General features: G+C 46.2%; 1 protein-coding gene across 5 annotated transcripts in view; it reads left to right on the top strand.

Annotated features, from left to right (window-relative positions):
* Positions 1–23707, top strand: part of DDR1 (discoidin domain receptor tyrosine kinase 1) — a 105069-nt gene that overhangs the window by 63598 nt on the left and 17764 nt on the right. For all 5 annotated transcript variants that reach the window (XM_063938019.1, XM_063938018.1, XM_063938021.1 and 2 more), the window contains 10 exons: positions 1531–1658; positions 3044–3146; positions 14751–14979; positions 17453–17600; positions 17775–17877; positions 18983–19169; positions 19252–19498; positions 20006–20158; positions 20705–20862; positions 23363–23567. In XM_063938019.1, the coding sequence (XP_063794089.1) occupies positions 1531–1658; positions 3044–3146; positions 14751–14979; positions 17453–17600; positions 17775–17877; positions 18983–19169; positions 19252–19498; positions 20006–20158; positions 20705–20862; positions 23363–23567 (1661 nt within the window). The remainder of the gene's footprint in view (positions 1–1530; positions 1659–3043; positions 3147–14750; positions 14980–17452; positions 17601–17774; positions 17878–18982; positions 19170–19251; positions 19499–20005; positions 20159–20704; positions 20863–23362; positions 23568–23707) is intronic.

Genomic DNA, 23707 nt, shown 5'->3' with positions numbered 1-23707 from the left:
CATTCTGATGGGTCGTTATGACCGTTATGCTGTGGGCAAGTCATGCCGCACTCTAATCAGATCTGCACAGTGATTGATGTTCCCTCTACATACCATGCCCAGTCCATGCTCTGCACTCCACGTAGAGACACGGGGCAGACACTGTTACTGGGCAAAGTGCTGTCTGGTCATAAATGACCCCAATATTGCTGCACATATTATACAGAGCAGTGTGTGTATACATAGGGGGTCATTCAGACCTGGTAGCACGCGGGCTGTTTTTTGCACTGCTGTGCGACCAGGTAATCGCCGCCTACAGGGGAGGGGGGAATCGCTGTGCAGAGAGCCGCACAAACCAGAACTTACTCAGCTGCTGCGATGATCCGGGATGTTGCTGACGTCAGAAATCCGCCTCCCAAATGGCTGGGCACGCCTGCGTTTACCCAGAAACTCCCTGGAAACGATGAGTTTCCACCCACAAACGCCGTCTTCCTGTCAATCTTCTTGCGATCACCCCTGCGATCACTTTTTTCGTAGACACCATCGCTGTCAACGCGCCTGTGCATTGCGGACCACACGCATGCGATATTCAGACCCGATCGCACGGCTGCAAAAAAAAAAAGCAGCGTGCGATCGGGTCTGAATGACCCCCATAGTCTATACGGTCATAGCGAGCAGTGTAGTCATTATCAGTGTGAGATACTCATTACCATTATAGAGAGCAGTGTGATCATTATCAGTGTGTAGATACTGTGTACCCTCATGTAGTGCAGTGTGATCATTATCAGGACATAGATACTCTATTATACAGCTCAGCGAGGTCATGTTAAGCGTATAGAGATTCTCTGTATCCGTGTAGAATGCATTGTGATCATTATCAGTGTGTAGATACTCAGCACCATTATATAGTGCAGTGTGATCATTATCAGTGTGTAGATACTCAGCACCATTATATAGTGCAGTGTGATCATTGTCTGTGTAGATACTCAGCACCATTACATAGTGTAGTCTGTAGTGTGATCATTATCAGTGTGTACTGCAGGTACTCAGCAATGTTTATTCAGTTAGAATATACAGATATATATATATATATATATATATATATTACCAGTTATTTATATAGCGCACACATATTTCGCAGCGCTTTACAGAGAATATTTTGCCCATTCACATCAGTCCCTGCCCCAGTGGAGCTTACAATCTATATTCCCTTCCACATGTACACGAGCACACATTCATGCTAGGGTTAATTTTGTTGGGATCCAATTAACCTACCAGTATATTTTTGGATTGTGGGAGGAAACCGGAGTACCCGGAGGAAACCCACGCAAGTACGGAGAGAATATACAAACTCCACACAGTTTGGGCATGGTGGGAATCAAACTAATGCTAACCATTACACCATCCGTACTGCTATATATATATATATATATATATATATATATATATATATATATTTATATTTATTGTGTGTGGATACCCACTGGTGTTTTAGAATGCAGCATCTGTTTATTACTTTATTCTGTGTAACGTTATATTGTATCTTTTCAGTTGGCAAAATGAAGCAGTATTTCATGGGACGTCGCTGACAGGAGATATAAAGATGGTATCTCGACTTCTGTCCCTCTGTCTGCTCATTGGCATTTGCCTAGCTGAACCCGATGCCCATTTTGATCCATGTAAGTGCAGGACTGGCACACAGCATATACACAGCTGGGCACCCAGTGTAACTAGAATATACAGGGCTGTAACAGAGAACAATGTAAACTCAATGTAGAATCTAAATACTTCTGTGATTATTCTCACTCATTGCCACTCAGCACTTGAGTCTTTGCTTCTTGATACTAAAAATGAAAGTGTGGCCAGCTGGCAATTTAATAGGCAGAACGGGGCTATGGTTCTGATTCATGTTTGTTAGCACACCAAAAAAGCACAGTAATGGACAAAACCATCCTGCACTGCAGGTGGGGCAGATGTAACATGTGCAGAGAGAGTTAGATTTGGGTGGTGTGTGTTCAAACTGAAATCTAAATTGCGGTGTAAAAATAAAGCAGCCAGTATTTACCCTGCACAGAAACAAAATAACCCACCCAAATCTAACTCTCTCTGCACATGTTACATCTTCCTCCCCTGCAGTGCACATGGTTTTGCCCTTTAGTGTGCTTTTTTTGGTTTGCTAACAACCCTGAATAACCCCCTTTATTAGGTATTCTTAGTAATGTTTTGGGATTATAGGGTAGAACCAGATTAAAGTGTCCTGGCATCGGTATACTTTTCATAATGTCGACACATTGGAATGTCTGAATGTCGACATTTGGTTGTGACCTGAAAGAGAAGTCAACATTGCACATATCGAAATCCACTGTGTGGATCATGACATCATGTGGGCATGACTGGGGTAGATATATCAACGGTTGGAGAGAGATAAAGTACCAACCAATTACTCCTAACTGTATTTTGTCAAACACAGCCTGTAACCTGGGAGTTATGAGCTGGTTGGTACTTGGTACTTTATCGCTCTCTTAATAATGCTGACACTGAATGTCGACATCCCATTTTTTTCAATTTTAGGCTTAGGGATAGGCTGCGGTTAGGATTAGGTTTAGGGTTAGTTAACCCTCCCGATGGGAAACCGCATGATCGAGTTGCCCACCTCCCGTCCTATTCTGAACATCGATTTTACATACCACACGTCCGCCATCATGTTGGAACTACGGAATTTAAATCTATAGGATGGCATCATAATAGACCGACCCGGGCACTGGTACTTATGGTGATAGTGTCAAGGTGCCCCTAGAATAGGGACTATAAGGTATGTTTAGAATCGTGGGGGCTGGGTTACTGATTAATGACAGCGGTATGGATGGATACGGACACCCAATGGCTTAAAGCTAGCAGGTTAAACCAAAATATATATAATAAAAGACAGAGCTTAACACCTACAATACTAGCATAGATTAGGCATATCTGAGGAAAGACACGGAACCAGATCCTACCGGGCCGGCTCAGTAGGCACAAGCTCCAGACTGGCAGAGTGGTTAATCTCTTTCCTTATGAATTGCAGCTTCTTGCCGCTATGCGTTGGGAATGCAGGACCGGACCATCCCTGACGAGGACATTACAGCATCCAGCGCCTGGTCAGACTCTACAGAAGCCAAACATAGCAGGTGAGCGTTACTCAGACCATATGCAGCCTGGACTGGAGCATGCTGGGTAAATGGTTGGTTAAGCCATGTTTGGACTTGGCACAAGTGAGAGTCAGACATTACAAATCTATTCACACCGCTCCAGGAGGCACCTGTGGGACCCAATCCATAGCTTCTAATCAGGGCATACTTTAGTGTATACTGTGGGGGTAGTAGTTTGCAGGCTGAATTAATATTTATGAGGCTTCATGAGGCGTTGTTGACATCATGGGACAGGAGGCACACGAGGCACAGTCTTGTGTAGATTATCCCTGGAAAATGTGGCATTCCTGACCGTACTATGCAGAATATGTTGTAGATTACATTTTATGATGCTGAATTCAGGAAGCAGAAAACTACATTCACCTGTTTCCTCACATGTTTAATCTTAGAAACTCAGGTCTTATTTGGATGAAAGGTTCCTTTAAGTCGGAACATTTTTACTAATTCAGTTCAGAATCCTGGAACCATTCACATCAAACAGAAGAGTTGCAGGTGGTAGCAGAGGTCCGCGTACTGTTTCGGTAGAATCGCCCTGTAACGTGCCTCTCAGATGGCTGCCACATGTAAACATGAAACGCTCTTTGAAGAAGATGCATATTTTGGAGCCGTAATACTTACGGAATATCCACCGATGGCCTTGGAAGTGTTTAGTCGTTTTGGATGAGGCCGTCTCCCAAGATTAACAGCTCTGAGATAAAAGCCAAGGACCTTGTGCTGGGAATAAAATGGAGCGCTCTTCTCGCCCATCGAGAACCTGTAACCCTCTAGCAGTATGGTTCGCTATAGGCAGGGGCCGCCTACTGCGCTTATCCCATCCAGCTGTCTGTCTGCACCTACTTAAGAAAGAGGCCACACACCTGCGTAACTCACTTGTAATAAAACTGTTTTGATTAAATGTATAATGGACAGCAAATGGCTGGTAGGAGGATTACGATATAGAGTACAGTATATATAGTACAGTATAGTACTATACGGTATATAGTACATGTATACGTGTTCATTCATAGTGCATGTTGGGGTATACCAGGCTCAGTCTAGCCTTTCTGTTGTTGCAGGCAAAGGGGCTGAGTTATATGTTGGATGCATTTCTACTTGCACTGTGTTCACGGCACTGAATGCGGATATTCGATATGAGTAGCACGCATCTATATACTCTAGCCGTCCCTATGCAAATGCTTGTTGAATTGGCCATCATCAGTCCTATACCTGGCGCTTGAGCAAGCCGGGTCCAGCAGGACATAGGGCCTAATTTAGATCTAATTGCAGCAACAAATTTGTTAGCAGTTGGGCAAAACCATGTGCACTGCAGGGGGGGCAGATATAACATTTGCAGAGAGAGTTAGATTTGGGTGTGGTGAGTTCAATCTGCAAACTAAATTGCAGTGTAAAAATAAAGCAGCCAGTATTTAACCTGCACAGAAACAAAATAACCCACCCAAATACACACTACAAACGATGTCTAGAAACAAAGTCATCACTGGATATCACCTCATCAAGACTGCATGCAGTCTGACGTACGACGTCGCATGCGACACGCGAGAACGCGCATCGTACGTCGGATCATGCATACACATTGGCCCTCATTCCGAGTTGTTCGCTCGTTAGTTTTTTTCGTAACGGAGCGATTTGTCGCAAACTGCGCATGTGCAATGTTCGCAGTGCGCCTGCGCCAAGTAAATTAGCACAAAAGTTTGGTAATTTACTCATGGCCTAACGAAGATTTTTCATCGTTCTGGTGATTGGAGTGTGATTGACAGGAAGTGGGTGTTTCTGGGCGGAAACTGGCCGTTTTATGGGAGTGTGCGGAAAAACGCTGCCGTTTCAGGGAAAAACGCGGGAGTGTCTGAAGAAACGGGGGAGTGTCTGGGCGAACGCTGGGTGTGTTTGTGACGTCAAACCAGGAACGAAACTGACTGAGCTGATCGCAGTGTAGGAGTAAGTCTCGAGCTACTTAGAAACTGCTAAGAATTTTCTATTCGCAATTCTGCTAATCTTTAGTTCGTAATTCTGCTAAGCTAAGATACACTCCCAGAGGGCGGCGGCTTAGCGTGTGCAATGGTGCTATAAGCAGCTAGCGAGCGAACGGCCAGTTTCTGCCCAGGAACACCCACTTCCTGTCAATCACACTCCGATCACCAGAACGATGAAAAATCTTCGTTAGGCCGTGAGTAAAATACCAAACTTTTGTGCTAATTTACTTGGTGCAGGCGCACTGCGAACATTGCGCATGCGCAGTTTGCGACTAATCGCTCCGTTGCGAGAAAAAAAATAACGAGCAAACAACTCGGAATGACCCCCATGGTTTAGCCCAACTGCTAACAAATTTGCTGCTGCGATCAGATCTGAATTAGGCCCATGGTCCATTATACTTTTGATCAAGACCGTTTTATTACAGGTGAGTTATGCAGATGTGTGGCCTCTTTCTTAAGTAGGTGCAGACAGCTGGATGGGATAATCGCAGTAGGCGGCCCCTGCCTATAGCAAACCATACTGCTAGAGTGATAGAGGAACACAGCGTCACTTGCGTTACAGAGTGTCCGCATAGAGGTTCTGCTGCGATCGGGACTGGGAGGCGGCCTGAAGGGAAAATGAAAAAAAGTCCATCTCCCGGGCGAGTTATGGGAGTGTCACGGATGTGTCAGTGAAAGCGTCTGCACACCAAGATGCACAGTGGCTGCCACAGAGGCCATACTTGGACAGAGAAACTACATCTGCCACGGTGTGTCAAGAAGCTACCATTGTGGCAGGTGTAGTTTGGTGGTGTTACAGCGTCAGAGATGTGGAAAGTGGGTGTCTCAGGTCCGGCACATTCAGGCAATATTGCAGCCTCGGTTCTGGCAGCAGACGTAAGATCAGACGCAGCAGTCTCCACCTCTGAAGCAGCCCACAGTCTCACTACCCTGGTGCCTTTGGTGCGCTAATCATTGATTGTCACTGTCAGCCATGTGCGCAGTCGCACACTGCGTGCCAGCACTGCATTTCATTGAATTGCCCCCTTATTATTTAAGCATTTGAAACTTGGTAGCCTTGTCTATCTGTTAAGCATGCAGTAACAATAGTTGTTTAGGAGATAAAGGGAGACCAGTGGTGTTTATATGATAAAGGGGGTCATTCCGACCCGATCGCACGCTGCGCTTCTTCACAGCCATGTGATCGGGTCGGAACTGCGCATGCGTGGGGGCCGCATTGCGCAGGCGCGTCGTTGCCCGGCGACGGCCGACGCCAGGCAACGACGCCGCTACCGAAGAAAATGGTCACAGCGGCGGCCGCTAGAAGATTGACAGGAGGAAGGTGGATCCGGGCGGCGACTCACCGTTTTCTGGGAGTGGTGAGTCCAACGCAGGCGTGTCCAGGCATTTGGAGGGCGGATGTCTGACATCAATTCCGGGACCTGCATCGCTGGATCGATCGCACAGGGTAAGTAACTCTGACCGTGGTCTTGTTTTACAGGAAACTTTTTTAGCATAGCAGGGCTGCACAAGCGATCGCCGCCCTGCTATGCAGAAATACACTCCGCCATAGGTGGCGTCTAGTTGATCGCACGGGCAGCAAAAAGTTGCTACATGCAATCAACCTAGGAATGACCCCCTAAGTGTATTCTCTGTGTTGTAATGCTGCTGTGCTTCTGAAAATTAGGATGTGCTTTATAAGATCTGTATATGTAACGGGATGCGGTCATTAGGTCGACCAGGTTGACATGAGTTTTTCACATTTTTTTTCCATTTTGTGAACTTTTCCATACTCTACGATCCACGTGGACTATGACAGGGAATAGTAACCTGTGACTAGCGCAGCGGTATCGCTCGCCATGCGAGGGGACACAGTGCACTAATTGGGGTTCCCCGTCACTTTACGAAGAAAACGACACCAAGAAAAGTAAAAATACTCATGTCGACCTAATGTATGTCGACCAATAGTGGTCGACATAATGACTGTCAATCTAAGTCTTGTCGACCTAATGACCTATACCCTATGTAACAGGCATCCATGCATACACGTGCAAACAGTAACTGCAATATTTAGTGGCTTGTACGTCTGTTGACAGCATTGCCGATCTATCTGCTGAGATTTATATATTGAGGACAAGTCCTGTGCATCATGTGCCGCATGATTTCTGCCCTAGATCCCACACCTTAATCATTTAGGATTGGTGACTCCTCTAACAAACTTGCTGCTCTCTCTCTCTCTCTCTCTCTCATTGCTGAGAACAAACCACGGCCCTCATTCCGAGTTGTTCGCTCGCTAGCTGCTTTTAGCAGCATTGCACACGCTAGGCCTCCGCCCTCTGGGAGTGTATCTTAGCTTAGCAGAATAGCGAACGAAAAAGATTAGCAGAATTGCGAATAGAAAATTCTTAGCAGTTTCTGTGTAGCTCCAGACTTACTCACAGATTGCGATCAGCTCAGTCCGTTTAGTTCCTGGTTTGACGTCACAAACACGCCCTGCGTTCGGCCAGCCATTCCCCCGTTTCTCCAGACACTCACGCGTTTTTCCCTGACACGCCTGCGTTTTTTAGCACACTCCCGGAAAACGCTCAGTTACCACCCAGAAACGCCCCTTTCCTGTCAATCATTCACCGATCAGCAGTGCGACTGAAAAGCGCTGCAGGATCCACAGCAAAACTGCTAAGTTTTTAGTTAAATAACTAAGCCCATGCGCCCTGCGTACCATGCGCATTTAGCAACAAATCGCAGCATAGCAAAAATCGTCAACGAGCGAACAACTCGGAATGACCCCCCCATGTTCCATGGCGCTGCATATCTTGTGCTCTGATTGTTTTACTACAAGTAAGTCTGAGGTACCTTACGCTGCAGCTAACATTACAGTATGTTTTTAGATTGAATTCCGTAACTAGAGGTGTGGGACAGACATTCCCGGAAATATGGCAACTACCCATGAGCAACTGCAGAATTATTTTTGCGTAAACAAGTCTTTTCTGACAGAGACCATAGTTACTCAATGATATTCCATATCCAGGTACATATACTCAGCTATGTACCTATAATCATGGATATGATAAAACAGGTCTGACTCAGGTAATGTGTAACTAGTGAGCACGGACTCTTACATACAGTACTTCCTATATTGTTTACATTGTAAATGACAGGGTGGAAGGTCACATTAATAACATGCTGAATATCCTGTATGCAGCAGAGGGACAACGCGTGTATTATCGGTACACCATAAAACGTTTCTGTGCTGACACATGATAAACCGACACCTCTCGTTTGGTGGATGACTAAGATCTTATGTAACAAAAATACAATGAAACCTCGCAGTTTCTCTGCCGTCAGCTGCTAGGTTGCTTATAAACAAGTTGGTTGCCTGAGGGCTTCTTATATCTTAGGAGTGTTTTATCTTGCCTAAAAGGGCCTGTGCACCTTCAGATAACTCCAGTACTGTATAGGGTGCTTGCCTCCTGTAACCTTGACTACACAAGATACACTCCGTAGATGGACTTGTGGTACAGTCTGCTGTAGCCACAAAGTCTGTATAGCTCACGGGGCAGGAGGGCATGTCACAGGGGTGTGATTCATCAAATCGACAGTGTCTAGGTCGACAATGTTTAGGTCGACCACTATAGGTCGACAGTCACTATGTCGACATGGATGGAAGGTCGACAGGGTTTCTAGGTCGACATGTGGTAGGTCGACAGGTCTAAAGGTCGACATGAGGATTTTTTTTTATTTTTGGGTGTCGTTTTCTTTGTAGAGTGACCGGGATCCCAAATTAGTGCACCGCGTCCCCTCGCATGGCTCGCTTCGCTCGCCATGCTTCGGGCATGGTGCCTTCGCTTCGCTCGGCACACTTTACCGTTCCAATCGTAGTCCACGTGGATCGTTAAGTATGAAAAAATTCAAAAAAAAAGAAAAAAAAATGTGAAAAACTCATGTCGACCTTTAGACCTGTCGACCTAGCACATGTCGACCTAGAAACCCTGTCGACCTTCCATCCATGCCGACCTAGTGACTGTCGACCTATAGTGGTCGACCTAAACATTGTCGACCTAGACACTGTCGATCTTCAGACCGGATCCCTGTCACAGATACTGAATTAAAGTCGCCTGAAGGTGGCGCTCCCTTTCCCTCAACTACAACAGTTCAGTTGCAACATTTTCTCATTGGCGTACATAGATGTGTTTCAGGTGGTGCTTTAATTCTTAAGTGGCTCCTTCTCCTACCTATAGTGGGCTGAACACACTGGGGGTCATTCCGAGTTAATCGCTAGCTGCCGTTGTTCGCTGCGCAGCGATCAGTGTAAAAAACAGCTAATCTGCGCATGCGTAGGCACCGCAATGCGCACGCGCGTCGTACGGTACAAAGAGCATCGCGGTTTTGCACAGGTTCTAGCGACGATTCCAATCGCACAGACGGACGCAAGGTGATTGACGGAAAGAGGGCATTTCTGGGTGTCAAATGACTGTTTTCAGGGAGTGCTTAGAAAAACGCAGGCATGTAGGGGCAAACGCAGGCGTGGCTGGGCGGGTGCATGACGTCAAAAGCCGTCCCTCCGTCGTTAGAATCAACGCACAGGATAAGTAACTACAGGGCTGGTCTTGTTTTGCACATAAAGATTTTGCAGGCGCTCTGCTGCACAGGCGTTCGCACTTCTGCAAAGCAAAAATACACTCCCCGGTGGGCGTCGACAATGCGTTTGCACGGCTGCTAAAAACTGCTAGCGAGCGATCAACTCGGAATGACCCCCACTATTTGTTAGGAACGTCACTGAGGCACTTTGTGTTGCATACCTTATTGTTGTGAATAGTTACTACTGAATTGACTAAGGGGTCTATGTATGTACTAAGCCTTGGAGAGAGATAAAGTGGATGGAGATAAAATACCAGTGAACCAGCTCCTAACTATCATTTTTCAAGCACAGCCTGTAACATGCCAGTTAGGAGCTGATGGGTTGGTACGTTATCTCCGTCCACTTTATCTCTCTCCAAGGCTTAGTACATAGGGCCTAATTCAGAGTTGATTGCAGCAGCAAATTTGTTAGCAGTTGGGCAAAACCATGTGCACTGCAGGGGGGGGGGGGGGGGGCAGATGTAACATGTGCAGAGAGAGTTAAGGGCCCCATATACTACAGCGACATGTCAGAGACTAAAGTCGGATGCGATTTCCCTTGAACCATCCGGCAGCTTCCCAGGCGGCAGGATCGCATAGGATACATCGTATGCGGTCCTTTTGCATACGATGTATCGCAAGTGATCCCAGCCATGTCTGTGGGATCTGACATATCACGAGTGCAGCACTAACGACCTAGGGGCTCCGATCCGATGCTCACGGGAACGCGCATCGGATCGGATTGGATGTAAAACACATCCGATTTGCCACTTTTCATCCGATTTATCGGCCCAAAAGGTCGAAATCGGATGAAATCGGGCATTATCGTTTTAGTGTATGGGGCCTTTAAGATTTGGGTGGGGTGTGTTCAAAAATAAAACAGCCAGTATTTACCCTGCACAGAAACAATATAACCCACCCAAAAAGTTCCTGGATAAAACTCCAAATAATGTGGACTAGTGGTGGTTTAACTGTGCTGTTTTATAAGTGTAGTAATTATGGGAACATCCTACTGATGTGCAGATAATGATAGCTTGACTGAATGTTCTCACAGAGAAGATTGTGCTGTATGGAAGCCATCTTGTCGTGACTTGCCTGAGAATGCCTTTGTGTCACTGTGATCCTGTGTTCTGTAGTCTGAGAAAGCCTTAGTCAGAACATTGAAATAGATGTTCTTTTATACTAGAGGGGGGTAACAAGACATGCCTCCATATTCGTCTCCAGTTACATGAGTCACTGATTCAGTCAATTTATACTAGTCATATTAAGATGGCTGCCCCAGAAATGTCATCTCTCCTCACATTTTTCAAAGTATAGCAGGCACTTAAAAAATGAAAGTGTTGGGCGGGCGGGGGCAGCAGAGAAAGAGGTGGCAGACACATGCATTTTCTACATCATCCATTACCTGAAGTACATTCATCTTGCTTACAGCTATACACTCAGATCTAAAGCAGGGGGGGGGAGCTAATAGAATATAAGTAACAGAACCATCCCAGCACTCGCTAAAAGACACTAGTCTATCACGTGTGATTGTAATTGGTTAATTTGCAGAATACTGAAAACTCTATAAATGTAGTCAGTAGGCTAAGCCTGGTAAGCATCGTTAATCAGTGAGGATGGCACGTCTCTCTCAGTGAGTGGTTTAGATAAGGAGAGTGCCTGACTGGGCACGATATCTATATAAGAGTCTTGCAATTTTGTGATTGGTTAAAGAAGGTCAATTGTTGCTAGGCAGATCAGAGTTGTGAGTGAGTGATAATTGGGTAGGGCCAGCCTATCGGTGAGTGTAGGGGAGGTGTCTAGTACATTTAGGGTAGAAACTTCCAGAGTTACTTCCTCTTGTCGTCTGGAAGCCCACCCACCCACCCACCCTATTGGCTCTCTAATTTGGCCCTCTTCAATTTGGCTTAATATTATCTTTCTTTCAGACTTAGTGGGCGGGAAGGCGCTACTGGCCAGCGATCACTTGTAGCATAAGTGGTGTTGTGGGGCACTTACCCCTTTTGAAGGACGGCGAGTGTGTCCTGCCCTTGTGGGGGGGCGAGGGGCGCTTCCTTGGGGAGCGTCCTCACTCTGCTATAGGAAGGGGTGGTGAGACCTTCGCAACACAGGTTATGCTGATATATATAGATGGGGCGTTTCAGTCGCACCCATGACAGTTGGGGCGTTTAGTCGCCGCCATTTTGTAAGATCGTGACTAGAGCTGGTTAGTGGTAGCGTTTTCCTGGCCACCCACTACGAGTGAGGTCATTCCAATTAATAAATTCAATGACCATTTAATCCAACGCAGTTGTGTCCGTGTCGTTATTTTTAGTTGATAAGCTAGCTTAAAGTGTTTAGTTAATGTCAAGCACAATAATTGAATAGACGCCTTATATGTGCCCCTTGTCTTGTTTAGTGAGAGGGGAAAGTTTCTGTTTCTGTTTTATAGCCTATCTGGATTTTAGCTAAACTCTTTCACAGAGGTGAGGAGGGACTTTGAAAAGTCTGTCTACCTTTTGCCCACGCACTGTTCTTTTCAGCCTGCCCATTATGTTTTTGCCTTTACTGGACATTCATCGGCCTTTGCACATGCTCAGAAGAGGACTTTCGGAGGGCAGAATAGCATTGCTGGCCCACCCCCAGATTTTGTTCTGGTAAATGGTGATGCAGTGTTCTGTCCCTGGAGGGCAGGGTCTCTCTTCTGTGATACTAGTGCTGCTCTAGTGCAGAGCAGGCCCTGGGCATAGGCCATATAGGTGAATTCCTAGGGCGCAATTTCTCCAGGGGAACAGCCAGGAGGCACAGCAGCTCACCCCTTAGTCGGCCAGCACAATATGACAGGAGAAGCCGGCGTGACCTCACAGCAGTGGCTTTTTTCGACATTGTCACAATGACACAAAAGGCTCCAACTAGAGTGCAGCTGCTGGGAGAGGTCACGTCTGCTGTTGGCTCATTCATGCGTCTCTCCACCATGTGAGCACCAGTGAGGAGACAGATGGAGGGACACGCAGCAGACAATGTGACCTTTCCCAGAAGCCTGACCGTGTCACGACAGTCACTAGTGAGGGAACAGGGGGCATCCATTTGTGTTATTTTAATGTGATCTGGGAGCACCAGCTAAAATCTTGCCTCGGTCTCCATATTGGTCAGGGCCGACTCTGCCCTGGTGGGTGTATGTGTCCACATATTTTTTCATGTGAGGGGAAACATTGGGGAGTGTATTCAATGAGGACGGGTCAAGATCATGGCCCGTGACTTATTTAATCAGAGCATGTGTCCATAATGGTTGCTGTATAATTGGGCAGCCCAAGAAATATAAGATATATCTCCCTCAGAACATTCTCGTCCGCATGCCCCCCCACCCCCTATCCCTCCTTTTCTGGCAGCCATCCCTTTGCTTTGGTATTTGATGCAGGTGAAATGGAGGAGGCTGATTCAGCAGACAGACGTTCTGATAGATTAGAAAGAAGAATTGCCCACGTGACTGGGAAAGAGGGTATTGCTGCCAGCATTTCCAGTAGTCCTTTCTCCCCTCACTTAGCAAAGGGCAGATTCCTGCCTTAATGTGTTTTTGTCGTCTGCACACACAGGAGGTCATTGATGAAGGGCACTCGAAGCACTCAATACAGCGGCTCAGCTCTCTGGAGATGTCTCAGCAGCCTATGACACGTGTGCCAGGAGTGTGTCACTGGAGTACCAACATTTTCAATAAACATGCTACATGATGTATTATTTTTTAATCATGAAAGTGTGGTGCTATACAACTGTCTTAATGATATGTGCAATTGCTTGGTGTGCACCTGGATCGAGTGACCCTCAAGGGAGGAGAAGGAGAGCGAGGGCTCGATTGGTAGGACAGGGAAGTCGGAGAACTCCCACCCCACCAGTATCACAGAGGCGTACCTTAATGATAGGATTGTTCTTTTAAAAATTAGTTCTGTTTACAAAATAGCTCCGTCCGAAGTGTGTGTTGCCAACAAATACATCAACAAGTGCCTGCCTCCCAACATTAAGACTCTCCGAATCCGGACAACCTATTGAAACCCCGCCACAATCCACCCAAACGCCCACTTTTGGGCCAAAGGATTCGATTCAGTATCAGTTGCAGTTTTGCTAAATTAGCAAAACTGCAACTGCTATCAGTCACATGCTGGGGGGGGCCGCCCAGCACAGAGCAAAGCCGCCCAGCATTCTAATGGTGGCCTGCGATGCGATCACAATTCAATTCCGATCGCATTGCTGAATAAGGGAAGCCTTCCTGCCTGCGCAGCCTGGCTGCGAAGGCAGTCGGGCCTCAGCCATTTTTCCTGTCGCAGTGGCTGCATGTGACATAACGCGGCCACCCCAAAAACTGCCTTGTCCTGCCCCCGTTTTCGCCACACCATCGCCGCAATGCCCCGTCGCCTCCCCCCATCACTATGCAAACGCCTCTGCCTGTCAGTCAGGCAGAGGCATTCGCTATCACTGAGATGCGAACACCTCTCTTGGCCCACGCACATGCAGAACAAGTGCTGCGCGTGCGCGCTGGCTGAAAAATCATCCGTATGCGATTGCATCTCAGATGTGATCTATACTGAATAGGGCTGGTACTTTATCTCCATCCAAGGCTTAGTAAATAAACCCCTTAATATCTTGGGGTTGTTTTATAGTTGGTGTAAATGTTGCACTAGTCCAGGATTTGCAGCCGAATAAGCCATGTTGCCCTGCAAGAGGGGCAAATGCAGTTTTCTTGTTGCAGTCAGGGACAACGCTGCCTGATTTACATGCTAATGACACATGCAGGTCCGCTATATTTTTACACTACATTTTAGAGTTCAACTAGACCGTGCCCCCCTCCAGTTGCTGAATTAAGCCGTGCCATTTCTCCCTGCCTCACACAATGGTCTTTCCTGTTTCAAATTTGGCACCCGGGATTTTCTTCTAACTCTAAATCAGTCTTGATGCATTTTTGATCTCCTTTCAATGATAAACAGAAATATGTAGCTGGATTCCTGACATAAATGAACAAAATCCTTCTCTCTTCTCCATGACACAGGCTAGAAAGTAACGATGGTGACGGGGCCTGGTGCCCAGCTGGGCCTGTCTATCCAAATAATGAGGAGTATCTGCAGGTGGACCTGAGAAAGCTGCACTTCCTCACCCTGGCTGGCACGCAGGGCCGAGATGGAGGAGGGCTAGGGAAGGAATTTGTCCGGTATTATCAGCTGCGCTACAGCCGTGATGGCTACAAGTGGGCCCTGTGGAGAGACCGGTGGGGAAATGAGGTGAGGGGAGAAGGTACGATAAGGTGGAAGGGAATCTGTTGTCTGAGGTAAAGCATAACAGTGAAGAAGTTATCTCATGTATACAGCGTGGGTCTCTTCCCCGTTACAGAGACCCACGCTGTATACATGAGACAACTTGAGGAAACAGCGACCACAATATGGTCACATTCAATATCAGTTTTCATAAACAGCCCTATACTGGCTCAACTAGGACTCTAAACTTTAGCAAAGCGAATTTTGAAAAGATGAGGGTATTTTTCAGGGATATTGAATGGGAAGGTTTGTTTTTAGGAAAAAATACTACGGAGAAATGGGAGGTACTAAAATTCCTGCTAGCTAAAAATACACTCAAATTTATTCCTACGAGCAGCAAAAAAAGGAATAAAAAGCATAAACCGATGTGGCTTAACAAAAAGATAAAGGAACTTATGGGCAAGAAAAGGCGAGCATTTAAAAAATACAAATCTGACGGGGAAGCGGAGTCATTTCAGCACTATAAGGAATGTAACAAAATTTGCAAAATGGAAATAAAAGCTGCTAAAGTAGAAACTGAAAAACTAGTAGCAAAGGAAAGCAAAGCGAATCCCAAAAAAGTCTTTAAATACATTAATAGCAAGAGATTAAAGAAGGAGAGTATAGGCCCTTTAAAAGACAAGTTGGGAGTCTTAAGCAAAAATGATAATGACATAGCGGACACACTAAATGAGTTTTTTTCAACAGTATTTACTAGAGAGGACCCAATTCAGGGACTAACACATAATCTCAATAATGAGAATATCCCACTGATAGGTACTTATTTAAGCGAGGAAGTAGTCTGTGACCGATTAAAACATTTAAAGATTAATAAGTCACCAGGTCCCGATGGTATTCACCCAAGGGTTCTAATGGAGCTTCACTCTGAACTTGCAAAACCGCTATTTTTGATCTTTAAGGATTCAGTAATATCAGGTATGGTTCCCAAAGACTGGCGTATAGCGGAAGTAGTGCCTATATTCAAAAAGGGAAGTAAAGCTGAACCAGGTAATTATAGACCAGTTAGTCTTACATCTATAGTGGGGAAAGTATTGGAAGGTATTCTAAGAGATAGTATTCAGAAGTTCCTTGAAGTCATTAAAAGGAATCAACATGGGTTTATGAAGGACAGATCCTGTCAAACCAACTTACTTGGCTTCTATGAAATAGTAAGCGCAAACCTAGATCAGGGTAAAGAGGTGGATGTAATCTTTTTAGATTTTGCCAAAGCATTCGACACTGTACCACACATGAGACTTATCTACAAGCTACAAGAAACAGGGCTAGGAAGCACAATATGCAATTGGGTCAAAAATTGGTTAGATAATAGGGAGCAGCGCGTTGTGGTTAATGGATCTTTTTCAAATTGGACTGAAGTGCTAAGTGGTGTGCCGCAAGGCTCAGTATTAGGACCACTATTGTTCAATATTTTCATTAACGACCTAACAGAAGGTCTAGAGAGCATGGTGTCAATTTTTGCAGATGATACCAAATTGTGTAAAGTTATAAATGTGGAGGGGGATGCTGAGTCGCTTCAGAACGACTTAGTTAAATTAGAAGCTTGGGCAGCAAAATGGAGAATGCGCTTCAACACAGACAAGTGTAAGGTAATGCACTGTGGTAACAAGAACAAAAATTACACCTACCTACTAAATGGGGTAAAATTAGGGGATTCTGTACTGGAAAAGGACTTGGGTGTCCTCATAGATAGCAAACTAAGCAGTAGTACCCAAAGTAGGACTGCAGCAAAGAAGGCTAATAAGATATTAGCATGCATAAAGCGGGGAATTGATGCTAGGGACGAGAGTATTATACTCCCGTTATATAAATCACTTGTGAGGCCACACCTTGAATACTGTGTACAATTCTGGGCACCTTACTACAAAAAGGATATCCTGGAGCTAGAAAAGGTTCAGAGGCGGGCGACCAAACTAATTAAGGGTATGGAGACGCTGGAATACGAGGAAAGGCTTGAAGGACTAGGCATGTTTACACTGGAAAAGAGGGGATTAAGAGGTGACCTGATTAACATTTACCAATATATAAGGGGACAATATACAGATCTTGCGCAGGACTTGTTTTTGGTTGAATCAACACAGAGAACTTTTGGACACTCGCTCAGGTTAGAGGAGAGGAGATTCCGCAAAATACGGTGTAAAGGCTTTTTTATGGTAAGGACAATACGTGTTTGGAATTCCCTGCCTGAGGGAGTTGTAATGGCTGACTCAGTCAACACCTTTAAGAATGGGTTAGATAAATTCCTAATGGATAAGGATATCCAGGGTTACGGGGCATAGTCACGCACTATGGTTATTATAAAAAGAGGGGTAAAACGTAACGGCAGTCATCAACATCAGTCAAAATTTTATACAAAATAATCGTGCATAGGAGACCACAAATAGGTTGAACTCGATGGACAATTGTCTTTTTTCAACCTTAGATACTATGTTACTATGTACAGGTGATTGTGGGAAATGAGAACACGCAAGACTCCGTGCTGAAGGACCTGGGGCCCCCGATAATCGCACGCTATGTCCGGTTCTACCCCATGGCTGACCGCGTCATGAGCGTCTGTCTGAGAGTTGAGCTGTATGGATGCGTTTGGCTAGGTGAGGTTCTGCCATGGATGCTCTCCATGGTCCTGTTTGTGTACCTGGCAATGACAAACATCCTGAGTGCCATATTGGTGCCCAGGGCTTTGTCCTCAGGCACTGCCCTCCTATTCCCCTTATTCGGTCTTGTGGTCTTCTCTTCCGGGTAATGACTGTGTTCTCTCCTCGCAGATGGTCTCCGCTCATACACCTCTCCCCCAGGAAACGTCATGAACCTCCCCTCAATGTTAGTTAATCTAAACGACTCTACATATGATGGACTTACTGCTGGAGGGTATGTAAGCACACTTCTACTCCGTGCTATGTGTACTACACCATGCCATATATACACAGTACATTACCATGACATGTATACACTCTACTACACCATGCCATTTATATACACAGTACCTCACCATGAGATGTATACACAGTACATTACCATGACATGTATACACTCTACTACACCATGCCATTTATATACACAGTACCTCACCATGAGATGTATACACAGTACATTACCATGACATGTATACACTCTACTACACCATGCCATTTATATACACAGTACCTCACCATGAGATGTATACACAGTACATTACCATGGCATGTATACACACTACTACACCATGCCATGTATACACAGTACCTCACCATGAGATGTATACATACTACACCATGCCATATATACACATTACCTCACCATGAGATGTATACATACTACATACTACACCATGCCACATATACACATATACACATTACCTCACGATGAAATGTATACACACTACTACACCGTTCCATATACAGTATATACAGTACCTCACCATGAGATATGTACACACTACTACACCATACCATATATACACAGTACCGCACCATGAGATGTATACACACTACTACACCATGCCATGTATACACAGTACCTCACCATGAGATGTATACATACTACATACTACACCATGCCACATATACACATATACACATTACCTCACGATGAAATGTATACACACTACTACACCATGCCATATACAGTATATACAGTACCTCACCATGAGATATGTACACACTACTACACCATACCATATATACACAGTACCGCACCATGAGATGTATACACACTACTACACAATGGCATGTGTACACAGTAGTACTGTATGCCTCTATTGCACGTAGCAGAGGAAATTCTGGAGGTTATGGATCCACATGAATTATAACATGTTGAGGGGTCAGGAGGGAGGATCGCAACAGTAATTACCGTCTATGTATAAAACCTAGCCATGAGCGGTGGTTGGAGTCTTCGGATCTCAGTCCTCCACCATCCCATGAAATCTGCCCCTTCATGCATACATATCACAGGTACAGGTGCCATGTATGACCCATCTCTCCATCTCCCCCTACAGGCTGCACTATGGTGGGCTGGGGCAGCTGACAGATGGTGTAATTGGGGCTGACGACTTCCTCCATCACAAGGAGCAGGGTGTATGGCCTGGCTATGACTATGTCGGCTGGAGTAACGCAAGTTTCCCGTCAGGGTACCTTGAGATGGAGTTTGAGTTTGATGCTCTCCGAGCATTTACATACATGAGGGTGAGTAGCGAGTGTGTCACGTTGCATATGATCTGTGATCTGTCTTCAGAAAACGAGACCGTGTCCCCTCACTCATTCCTAGGTGTACTGCAACAACATGGGCTCTAGAGGGGTCCAGATATTCCGCCGTGTGGACTGTTACTTCAAACACTCCTTGCACACTCCATGGGACCCGCAGCCCGTCACCCTGTCTTTGGCATTGGATGTCCGTGACCCGAGTGCCCGCACTGTCACTATCCCGCTGGCCGGTAGACTGGCACGAATCCTGCGCTGCAACTACTACTTTTCCAGCAAATGGCTGCTCATCAGTGAAGTCTCCTTTCTCTCTGGTAAGTATTATCTTCATTCCCCCTGTACCCGTCCTTTTCTGCTGGGACATAGGAGGAAGTCAGGGTGCAAGGCAGTCTAGGCTTTCGCTTAGGGCTCAGTGGTAGTGAGGGGCTCAGATTACGCTAACCACTTTTTACTTTGGTTTTGAGACAAAAGAGGAGTAAAAAAGCCTCAAACTATTATGTTACCTTGAGCTGTACAGGGCCCTAATCCAGCCCTGGGACACCCCACTAATCAGGTGTAATTCCCAGTATATGATGCTTTACATGTATACAAGATTGTTCCCATAATGAGGTAAACTGAGGCGTCAGAATAAGGCCACATCCAGGTGCACGTTATAAGTAATAGTTGCAATGGTGGTTGTTTTTGGATACTGCACCTTGTCCTGTTTTTGTCATTCTCCAGCAGTCTGTGTGATTTTGAGAGGGGTCTCTTTGTGTGATTGAAAGTATCTGACGGGCTTCATTGTGCCAAGTCTCCATTTTTTATTTTTTTCTGGCTCGCAGATGTTGTGGACTCATCTCAACCGGAAGAACTGAACCCCCTCCCTCAACCCAGAGTGGAGGCAAATCCCCAACCTGACGTAACAGTCTTACCACCGGTAACCAGCCCACGGATGACTTCCAGTACAGTGGGCAGTTTCAGCGAGAGCGTTGATGGTGAGGACCTGGAATGTCAACTGAGAGTCTGCCTGAATTTGGCCTGTTGGCCCAATATCAGCCCACCCTTTACTAATGCTTTTGTGGCTACATTGAGCAAATCCTGCAGACATGGGCCACGGTCTAGTGGGATGCCTTCCCAGAAGACTGGAGGCTGGTATAGTAGCAAAGAGTGGACCAGCTCCATATTAATACCCATGGCTTTGAGTATATGGTTGTGATGTCTGGGTACCCACGTAGTTTTGGCCATGTAGTGTATCTGCCTCTACCTGTCTCATATCTATTTTTCTTGTTCATATTGACTGTTTCTCTATCATCCATAGGGGACACTGGGATCCAGATTACGTAGGGGTATAGATGGGTCCTTGGAGCCGGTGCACTTTTAAGAATTTATATGAATGTGTATGGGTCCTCCCCTCTGTGCCCTTCCCCGTAGCGTGTTTCTCTCCTTGCCGTTAAGCTTTCTGTTTTTATTCTAATAGCCTTTCAGTCATTATTGGTTTTTCTCTCTGTCTTAATTGTCCTTCATATCTTTACCCACCATAGAGGCTGTCAGCGTCGACAGGATAAACCAGCCAATCGTCAAGGACGACACTAACAACACCTCCATCCTCATTGGCTGCCTGGTGGTCATTATCCTGCTCCTCCTGGTGGTCATTATCCTGATTTTGTGGCGGCAGCGCTGGAGGAGGCTGCTGGGGAAGGTAGGTGATGGATGATGAGGACTGAAGAGAGAAGATAGGCAGACAAAGTGGGTAAAGTAGAGTATGTGGAGAATATATTTCCATCCAATGCTGTGTGTTTCTGTGAGTTTGTCACATTCACAGATATAATCAGAGAGAGTTACTTCATCATCACTGTTAGGAGATCTGCTAAATAGTGCAGTGAGGAAGGCAAAGCCATGGGCAAAGGCAGTGGGAAGTTCTAAGTGTGTTTAGTAGGTTTCTCAGTACAGCACCAATGCTTTGATGGCCTTGCTATGGGCAATGGGAAGCTCCCGGCGGCTTGGGCAATGCAGATAGCAGTCAGCCCCAAGCATGAGAGAGTATCCTCAGCTTGGACCCTTAGGGGTGTATTCAATAAGAGTCGGAAACTGCCGTCTTGTCGGAAAGATGGCAGTTTCCGACTGGAATAGGTCGGAAGGGGTTCCGACTTATTCAATACGGGCAAATTTTTTCCGACAAGTCGGGAAACTCGACTTGTCGGAATGCTGTCGGAAAGCAGGTGGATTGGCGGAATACCAGCCGATCCGCCTGCTGCTGTCGGAAACGGAGCTAAATACGACAGGTTTTGGCCCCCTTTCCGACAAACTCAATCCGACTTGAAAACAAGTCGGATTGAGGTGAGGAGACGGGGAGCGGTGCGGCGGGCTACGGGGATTGGGGATGAGAGGTACCTTGACGGCCGTCCCCCGGCCAGGCACCTCTCTCCCTGCAATGCCTCCCCCGCCGCCGCAGACATCACCCCCGCTGCCAGCTCCGTCCGTCGATGTTAGCTCCCCCACCAGCCGCCACACTGCCCCCCCAATCACCGGCCGCCGCTCACTGTTCCCCCCGCCGCTGCTGTCTGCGCACCCGGCAGGACAAAACACACAGTCTGATTTGGCCGCTCTTTGTATAGAGGTTGTCGGGTCCATTCCAAGAACTGCATGTCGGAATGGACCCGACTCTTATTGAATATACCCCTTAGTCATCACAGGGCCCATCTGATTAGAGGATCACAGGGAGCACCGGTTAGTGATCACGTGGTGCACTGTCACCAAGGAACTGCTGGCAAAAGTCCATCTTCCTGGTGCAGTTCCAGGAACCCATTCCCTCCCAGATCCTCAGACGGTGAAAGCTAGTATCCACCATACGTCTCTTTAGATTCCTCTGTCTTTTTAAGCAAGCTCTTTTGGTTTTCAGTATCAGCTGTATGCAGATGATACTCAAATCTATCTATCGTCCCCTGACTTGTCCCCATCTGTACTGTGCCGGGTCACTGAATGCCTTTCTGCCATTTCATCCTGGATGACATCTCGCCACCTCAAACTGAATATTTCAAAGACAGAGTTCATTATATTTCCACCGGCCAATAGTAGGTACCAACCTGATATCTCTAGCACTGTTGAAAAGTCGACTATCTACCCTACCCCACAAGCTCGCTGCCTAGGTGTCATCCTTGACTCTGATCTGTCCTTTGTTCCCCACATTCAATCTGTCTCAAGATCATGTTACATGCATCTAAAAAACATATCCAAAATAGGACCATACCTTACACAAGACACTGCTAAAACTCTAATCCACGCTCTCATTATCTCCCGCATTGATTATTGCAATAGTCTCCTAACTGGTCTTCCCAAAACGAGACTCTCACCACTACAATCCATTCTGAATGCAGCGGCAAGGCTTATCTCCCTCGCTAGACGTTCATCGTCTGCAGATCCACTCTGTCAGTCCCTCCATTGGTTACCTGTACTCTACCGCATTCAATATAAAATACTTTTACTCACACACAAGGCCATTAACCAAACTACACCAACGTACATCACTTCGCTTATCTCAAAATATCTCCCAACCCGACCTCTTCGCTCTTCACAAGACCTGCGTCTCTCATCCACACTCATTACTCGCTCCCACTCACGATTGCAGGACTTTCATCGGGCTGCACCCACTCTGTGGAATGCCCTACCATGCACAATAAGACTCTCCTCTAGTCTCCAAACCTTCAAGCGTTCCCTGAAAACTCACCTCTTTAGGCAAGCATATCAAATTCCAGAACCGCCCACATACCTTTCATAAACCTTCTTATCAAATTGCATCCACTCTGTACATTCCACACATCCTCACTTCTTCTCATTCTTCACTTTCCCTTCCTCTCAAACCCGGTTCATCATTGCTGTATGACCATATCATACAGCCCACCAAGAACCTTTGCAATCTGGCAGACAACTATGCAATAGATAGCACCTTTCCTTGTGTATACATGCCTATTTCCCTATAGATTGTAAGCTTGCGAGCAGGGCCTTCCTACCTCTATGACTGTTTGTTATCACCCAGTTTGTTATTGTTGTTTGAAATTGTAAAGCGCAACGGAATTTGCTGCGCTATATAAGAAACTGTTAATAAATAAATTAATTAATTACTGCTACTATGTTGGAAACGGGACTGAAAAGTAGTCAGTTTCGTCTTTCTCCAATTTTTTCTTCTGCCCTCCCTCCACCAGGCCCAGCACCGTCCCTCAGACAGTGACCTCACCGCCCACCTGTCCCTCCCCTCTGACACTGTAGTCATCAACAACACCCAGAACCTTTCGCTGACGTCTCGCCACGGAAACCGCTATGAGCGCATCCTAACTTCGGAGGGGGAGTACCAGGAGCCAAACCCCCTCACCAAGATGGCCACCTTGTGCCCCAGCTCTGATGGTGCAGGTGAGAGAGACTGCAGGAACGTACAGTGCACGCATGTGTACGGAGGGGTGTGTGCATGTGTGTTGTACCTAGTGGTGGATATAGGTTATGTAAATACTATGTGCATGCCTATAGGGAGATGTATGTTATAAGTGTACACT

The sequence above is a fragment of the Pseudophryne corroboree genome, chromosome 8, assembly GCF_028390025.1.
Source record: "Pseudophryne corroboree isolate aPseCor3 chromosome 8, aPseCor3.hap2, whole genome shotgun sequence".
Lineage (NCBI taxonomy): Eukaryota > Metazoa > Chordata > Amphibia > Anura > Myobatrachidae > Pseudophryne > Pseudophryne corroboree.
Note: the sequence above shows the minus strand (reverse complement) of the source record. Positions and strands in the feature narration are given on the sequence as shown.